Source organism: Chiloscyllium plagiosum, chromosome 28 (genome assembly GCF_004010195.1).
Source record: "Chiloscyllium plagiosum isolate BGI_BamShark_2017 chromosome 28, ASM401019v2, whole genome shotgun sequence".
Classification (NCBI taxonomy): domain Eukaryota; kingdom Metazoa; phylum Chordata; class Chondrichthyes; order Orectolobiformes; family Hemiscylliidae; genus Chiloscyllium; species Chiloscyllium plagiosum.
The window spans coordinates 27,342,991-27,351,302 of record NC_057737.1 but is presented as its reverse complement, the minus strand read 5'-3'; the positions used below and the strand labels follow the sequence as shown (position 1 = coordinate 27,351,302).

Sequence of the window (8,312 nt, the reverse complement as noted above, 5' to 3'; positions counted from 1 at the left end):
TAACCAATGTGCTGTACAGCCGCAACATGACCTCCCAACTCCTGTACTCAATACTCTGACCAATAAAAGAAAGCATAACAAACGCCTTCTTCACTATCCTATCTGCCTGCAACTCTACTTTCAAGGAGCTTATGAACCTGCACTCCAAGATCTCTTTGTTCAGCAACACTCCCTAAGACCTTACCATTAAGTGTATAAGTCCTGCTATGATTTGCTTTCCCAAAATGCAGCACCTCGCATTTATCTGAATTAAACTCCATCTGCCACTTCTCAGCCCATTGGCCCATTTGGTCAAGATCCAGTTGTAATCTTAGGTAACCTTCACTGTCCTTTTTAAAGGAAAAAGAAAAGCAGACTTCGGCAGCACTGTTGCCTCAGCACCAGGGTCCAGGTTTAATTGCAAACTCTGTGGAGTTTGCATACATTCTCCCTGTGTCTGCGTGGGTTTCCTGTGTCCGGTTTCCTCCCACAGTCCAAAGTTGTGCAGGTTAGGTAAATTGGCTATGCTAAATTGCCCAGTGTTAGGTGCATTAGTCAGAGGGAAATGGGTCTGGGTGGGTTACCCTTTGGAGGGTCAATGTGGACTAGTTAGGCCAAAGGGCCTGTTTCTACACTGTAGGGAATCTAATCTTAAAAAAAAATTGGTATTTTGCTATGAATTTTTGTTAATAATGTATGTGGTCACTAGTTTTCACCTTTAATCATGGGACAGTTGTGCAATTCCAATCCCAAAGCACCAGTTTAATAAAATATTACACTTTTATATAACATTGATATCAACAACTGTGATCAATACCCCCAAGTCATCAGGCCCAATGCCACTTAGCCCTAAAAATACAAAGTCTATTGTATACAATTTTCAACTTTTATGGTTTACCTTGCTTGCTTACAGGGGCAAGATGAGTCCAGTTAAAAACATCTGAAGCTAGTTGCAGATATGACTTGTTTACATAACACTTTTCTCATCAACATCAGATACTCAAAGTGCTTTATAGCAAGTGAAGTACTTTCGAAGTGTAGAATACATGAACCAATTTGTGCATAGAAAACACTCATGCAGCAATGATTACAGCCAGACAATAATGCAATGGGATTTCCATTCACCTGCCTTACTTTATCACATCACCTAGAAGACTGCACTTTGAGCAGTTCATTTTTGTGCTCAGGCCCTGGAGTTGGACTTGAACCTTGGGGTGAATGTTCCACTATCCCTGCTGTGTTGTCATGAATTCAGCTTGAGTGAGTGCCACTGTGGCAAAATGGCAGTGTCTGTGACTATCGTAACAGGCCTTTTTGCCAATGTCCAAGGACACCACTTACCAAATAAAAAAATTGGAGTAATAACTAAAGTGTTTGTGAAAGCTCCCAATTGTGATGCCAGACACAATAGGATTGGGATTTCAATTTGATATTACTACATTTAAATTGGCTTTCAAAACATTTAACCATGTAACAGTGTTTAGTTCTACTCTATCTTGATACCGAATTCAGAGTCAAAATAAAATGTGTAATTGGGAACGAATACTTCATACCTAAACTTGCATAGACAAACAAGCACCAGTACTAATCTAATTGTTGTCTTTTCCAATTTTGAAAGTGTGGCTATAATGCATCTTGACAGAAGTTTAAGGTGAAAATATTCATACCTCAGATTAACATCAATACTTTGTGGTAATTTTAAAAAATTCAGTTGGGACTGTTGGCTTTGCAAGCTGGAACAGCATGTTCCCATGTATCTGATGTGGCAATGGGTGTGGAAGATGCTATGTTGGGAATCTTTTAAATTTATGCACCACTACTGCCTCCACCTGCAGGTTTCTCTTGTAGCCACTCACCAGCCTGGCTTGGAAATATCAGTTTCTTCACTGTTGCTGGACCAAAGGCCAGATCTCCCTCCAGAAGAGTCTCCTATGCCAAACGGACTGTAGCTGTTCAAGTGGCAGCTCACTATCCTCTTCAAGAACAACTCTGAACAGATGAGAAATTCTGACCATCCAGTAAAGCCCATCTCCCCTGAAAACAATACATATTTCAATTAAATCTTCTGTAAGCAGTTTCTTCTGTATTCGGTGGCCAAAGATGTGATCCAATAAAATAATTATTTAGTCCCATTGGCAAGTTTCCAGTAGCGATCCCGAAGAATGAAAGCTGATGATTTAGGCTGTCTCTGGCGAGTGAAGATCCCCTTTTTGTTCCCATCTACCCGTTTTGTACCTGCAAATACATGAAGGTTTTGATGTAAGAGTGCATAGTTGTAATTTATCAAAGAAAACACTTGTACACCTAGCAGTGCTTTTAATCCCACACCAACAATGTATACAATAACGTGAAAATCCATGGACTTATCCAGTACAGAATCAACCTGGATGGCATTCTGAAATAAAACAAAACTGTGGATGCTAGAGATCCGAAACAAAAACAAAGTGCTGAAAAAACTCGGCAAGTCTGGTAGCATCTGTGGAGAGAAGAACAATCATTTAGAGTCCAGTGACCCTTCTCCAGAACTGGTGGATGCTGCCAGAACTGCAAAGTTTCTTCAGCACTTCCTGTTAAACAATGCAATACATTCAGTCTTCTAGTGTATCAAATCAATTCAACGCATCTCACGTGAGGCCACTAAATTCTCAATAAAGGCTGTGGTTATCAATGATGTGGAGCATGGTGACTTCATGAACACATACGAATGATAGGTTTTCATAATGGTTCTTGCTGCTGCTTTGTCCATTGGGTTTATTACATTGTGACAGGCAGACCAGTTAATTCTGTATTCCTTTCTTTAATGGCTAAGTATTTGAGTCAGTTATTTTTCTCCCCAGTGGCTTATTTTCTATATGCTGAATCTCTTTCCAATCAAATTTCCCCACTTTTAAAATACCAAATGTAACTTTTGTTTAGTACAGTACAGAAAGGTAAAACTCCAAAATAAACAATGCTAGAGAAACTCAGCAGGCCTGGCAGGATCTGTGGAGAGAAAGCACAGTTAAGGTGGAGTCTGGTATTACTCTTCATAACAAGAGTCATACTGGATTCAAAACGTTAACTCTCTTCTGTGTTGCGTTTGTTTCAGATTTCTGACATTTGTAATATTTTATCTTTATTGAAGTAAAATTCCACTTTGGGAATTCATCATCCAATACCTCTCTGGTAAAGATTAGACTAGCCTGACAATTCAATTCAGAGCAACGAAAAATCTTAATACCTCCATCTACTCCACCTTTCCCTGAACATATGAGGCTCACAAGGCAAACTCCTTGATTATCCCTGCTTTTGTGTGGATTTTTCCAACACTTCTCACACACATAGCTCACTCAAATAAGTCTGACATTTTAAAGCAAACACCCACAAGCCTGACGTGGCTTAGGCTCCAGCATAACACATCAGCATGTGCAACAAGAGTCTAAAGCAGTGACTGTAGGAGCAGACAACTATTTATTTTCCAGATACTCCCACTCCCTTCCCTCCAAACTTTAAGATAAATACATGAGAACCGCCTACTGAACAATTCTGATGGCTGATACACAAGGAGACGAGGCGGTGATGGTTTAGTGATATTATCACTAGGTACAAATGCTGGCAATAGCATGTAGACAATGGTGTGAAATTCTAAATGTTAGGAATTTGACCAGATATAATGGTGGCTGAGACTAGGGTGGATATTGCAGTTGCAACTCAGGTTTTTTTGTATAATTCTTATGGTTTTTATATTTTGAATCATTTTGGACTTCTTGCTGTACAAATCATTACACTTGTAACATTTTAAAGATATTTGGATAAGTTTATGAATAGGAAATGTTTGGAGGGATATGGAGACCGTTGCGACTAGTTTAGTTTGGGAACACGGTCAGCATGGACTGGTTGGACTGAAGGGTCTGCTTCCATGCTGCATGCCTCGAGATTATTAATCCAGGTATACCAGGTAATGTCTGGGAACTGGAGTTTGAATCCTGCCAGGGTGGATGCTGGAATTTGAATTCAATTAAAGTCTGCAATTATAGAGTCATAGAGATGTACGGCATGGAAATAGCCCCTTCGATCCAACTCACCCATGCCGACGGGTTTGGTCAAGAATAAGAAGAAAGCATATGTCAGGTGTTGACAAGATGGAATGAATCCTTAGAAGAGTACAAAGGCAGGAGAAGGAGTACTCTTAAGATGGAAATCAGGAGGGCAAAAATGGAACATGAGGTAGCTTTGGCAAGTCGAGGTAAGGAGAGTCCAATGGGTTTTTCAAATGCATTAAAGACAAAAGAGTAACGAGGGAGAGAATAGGGCCCCTCAAAGATCAGCAACTTATTGAGATTTATAAAATCGTGGGGGACATGGATTGGATAAATAGACAAAGTCTCTTCCCTGGGGTCGGGGAGTCCAGAACTAGAGGGCACAGGTTTAGGCTGAGAGGGGAAAGATATAAAAGGGACCCAAGGGGGCACCTTTTTCACGCGAAGGGTGGTACGTGTATGGAATGAGCTGCCAGAGGAAGTGGTGGAGGCTAGTACAATTGCAACATTTCAAAGTCATCTGGATGGGTATATGAATAGGAAGGGTTTAAAGGGATATGGATTGGGCGCTGGCAGGAGGGACTAGATTGGGTTAAGAGTTTAATAATGACAATGTAACTGTTGATTGATGGGAAAATTTCATCTGGTTCACTAATATCCTTTAGGGAAGGAAACCGCTGTCTTGCATGTGACTGGTACACAATATGGTTGACTCTTAGCTGTCCTCTGGGCAATTATGAATGGGTAAGTGCTGGCCAAGCAGGCAATGGCCACATCCCATAAATGAATAAAATAAGTTGCATCTGGGAAAAGTACAAGACATGCATGTGAATATTTCCACATCTATGTGACTGATCATTTGAAATGAAAATTATAATCCTATGGAAAAAACAAATTACTGCAAATAATGGAAATTATTAAAAACCACTTCTTTCCCCCATACATGTTTCCTGACCTATTTCCAGCATTTTCTGTTTTTAAGTACATTACTTACTTTGAGCAGTCAAGAAGTCGGCAAAATTCCAGATTAGTTCTCCAATCAGATAATCTTTTCTTCTTTCATCAAATACCATGAAATATTCCTGCATTACAGCCTTTTGGTATTCTTCTGAAAACATTACCGGGGGATCCTAAAAGCACAAAAAAAAACATAATCCACTAAATAACATTCAATCTGATCTATAACATACATTTCCTGTAAGTTATTTCTAACTCAAATGCCTGTCACATTTAAAACGATCATGAGTCATTTCAGCTCAGTCTGAGACGGGTGATAGTGTTTTTCACACCTTCCACCTCTTCATTTCTGCTTTAAAAAGGTTTGCAGCTGCTCATCTCTCTATTCAGAGATAGCCTTGTTATCTGTCGTTGCTGGTATTCATCAGCAGGGCATGATCATTAGCCACTAGACCATTCTTAATTACCTAACTGTGAAAGCGAATATTCAGGTTATTGTGCACATGTGCATTGGCTCTCTAATAGCCCTGGATGAGATGCTTATTCTCCTGTTTTCTGCCATCATCTCTATAAACCTTACCTTAATTCCCTTTTAAATGCCTCAATTGAACCTGCCTCAACCACACACTCAGGAAGTGAATTCCAGGCATGAACTACTCTTTGTATCAAAACGTTTTTGCTAATTCCTCCAAATCTGTGCCATGTCATTTTTGGATCCTTTCATGAGTGAGAACATTTCCTCCCTATCCACATGCTGTCTAGACACCCCATGATTTTGAATGTCTAATCATGTCTCTTCTCCAAATGGAAACTATGCTAACTTCTCCAATCCATCGTCATAACTGAAGTTCCACCTCCCCAGAACCACTCATAAATCTGCATTGTCTCAAGTGATATCACATTCCTCAAGGTCCTGAATTGTCAAGAGCTAAATGAAATATTCCAGTTGAAACCGAACTAGTTTTTTTCACTCAAATTCAATATAACCTCATTTTCCTTGTACTCTATGCTGTTCCTCCACCATATTGTCAGAAGTGAGAATGTTCACTAATGAATTGCATAATGTTTAGCACCACATACAATTTCTCATGTACTTAAGCAGTCCACGTCCAAATGCAGTAAGATCCAGATAAGTGGCAGATGACATTCACGCAATACAAGTGCCAGGCAATAACCATCTCCAGCAAGAGGATTTAACTATCATCCACATTTCTATGGCATTACTAACACGGGACTCCAACACATTCAAAACCCTGGGGTTTTGACCATTGTCCAGAAACTGAACTAGACCAGCCTTACAGCATTCCTGAAGAAGGGCTGATGCCCGAAATGTCGATTCTCCTGTTCCTTTGATGCTGCCTGACCTGCTGCGCTTTTCCAGCAACACATTTTTAAGCTCTGAACTCCAGCATCTGCAGTCCTCACTTTCTCCCAGCCTTACAGATAGTGCAACAAGAGCAGGTCAGGTACTAGGAAATCCTGTAGCAAGTACTTCCTGCTCCCAAAGGTCTTCTGCCACTATTATTGCCCTTCCAGTATTCCCTGTAGCCCATGTAGATTTGAGCCACTGATGTTGCCATGGACTGAGTTCACCTAGAGAGGGGCAGAGACACCAGTATTCAGGGAGCTGAATAGGGGTTACAGGATGGATTATTCAGGGGGCTCTTGCACTATTTTCCTAGTGGTCACCCAATCTCCCTCCTTGCCTATTCATACGCTGTGTGGTGATCAGGTCTATAACAAGTGTCTTCTCAAAGCTCTCGACCTCACAGATACATTACAGCGACTTGCAAATGTTCCTCCGAACACAGATTTCAATCTGCTGCTACTGACCCCACTGCCTGCACATGTGGTTATCCAGGACACAAGCAAGGTCCTGGAGTTCAAATACCACATAGAACATGAACACATGAGACTGGAATAGCCATGTCATTACTCTATTTGTTAATTAATAACATTGTTACTGTTAAGTAAACTTCCCACTTAATAAAACTTACCAATACTTATAACCATTACAAATACTTAATAAGCCCCAAGGCATTAAGATACAGGAGTAGAATTGCGCCATAGAGTCTGCTCTGCCTTTTGATCATGGCTGATGTTTCTCAACCCCATGCTCCTACTTTCTCCTTGTAACTCTTGATCCCTATCTACATACCTGTGTCTAAAATACACTATGACTTGGCCTCCATAGCCCTCTGCAACAAGGAGTTCCACGGATTCACCACTCTCTGGCTGAAGATCACACCCACCACCCCCATCCTCATTTCAGTTATAAACAGTGTCATTGCCTGTCCTACAATCTTCTCCACGACCACCTAGACCTCATTATTCTGTAAGTTTCAATCATGTGCCCCCTCATCCTTCTAAACTCCACCCAGTGTAGACCCAGAGTCCTCAACCGCTCCTCACATAACAAGCCCTTCATCCCCAGGATCATTCTTGTAACCCTCCTTTGGACCCCATCCACAGCCAGCACATCCTTCCTCAGATATGGAGCCCAAAACTGCTCTCAATATTCCAAATGTCGTCTGATCAGAGCCTTATACAGCCTCAGCAGTACATCGCTGTTCTTGTTTTAAGGACAACTCAAAATGAATACTAACATTGTATTTGCCTTCCTAACTATCAACTGAACCTGCATGTTAACCTTAAGAAAATCCTGAACTATGACTCTCATGTTCCTTTGTTCTTCAGATTCTCAAAGCCTTTCCCCATTTATAAAATATTCTACACCCATATTCTTCTCAAAGTGCATAACCTTACACTTTCCCATATTGTATTCCATCAGCCACTTTTGTCCACTCTCCTAGCCTGTCCTCTTCCTTTTATAACCTCCCTGCTTCCTCAACACTACCTATCCTTGCACCTATTTTTGTGTCATCTGCAAACGTTATAACAATGCCCTCGACTCCTTTGTCCAGATCGTTAATAGACTCAGTCAGAGACGTACAGCATGGAAACATACCCTTCAGTCGAACCTGTCCATGCCGACCAGATATCCCAACCCAATCTAGTCCCACCTGCCAGCACCCGGCCCATATCCCTCCAAACCCTTCCTATTCATATACCCATCCAAATGCCTCTTAAATGTTGCAATTGTACTTGCCTCCACCACATCCTCTGGCAGCTCATTCCATACACGTACCACCCTCTGCGTGAAAAGGTTTCCCCCTTACGTCTCTTTTATATCTTTCTGCTCTCACCCTAAACCTATGCTGTCTACTTCTGGATTCCCCGACCCCAGGGAAAAGACTCTGTCTATCCTCATAATTTTGTAAACCTCTATAAGGTCACCCCACAGCCTCCGATGCTCCAGGGAAAACAGCCCAGCCTGTTCAGCCTCTCCCTATAGCT

The 8,312-nt window shown here is 41.2% G+C and overlaps 1 protein-coding gene across 1 annotated transcript in view; it reads right to left on the bottom strand.

Moving 5' to 3' along the window:
- Positions 1–740: 740 nt before the first annotated feature.
- The window catches only part of gusb (glucuronidase, beta), a 38,807-nt gene continuing 31,235 nt past the window's right edge, over positions 741–8,312 (bottom strand). Inside the window, exons 11-12 of the mRNA XM_043718576.1 lie at positions 4,993–5,128; positions 741–2,214 (exon numbers count right to left, since the gene is read on the bottom strand). Of these exons, the coding sequence (XP_043574511.1) occupies positions 2,099–2,214; positions 4,993–5,128 (252 nt within the window). The 3' untranslated portion in view covers positions 741–2,098. The remainder of the gene's footprint in view (positions 2,215–4,992; positions 5,129–8,312) is intronic.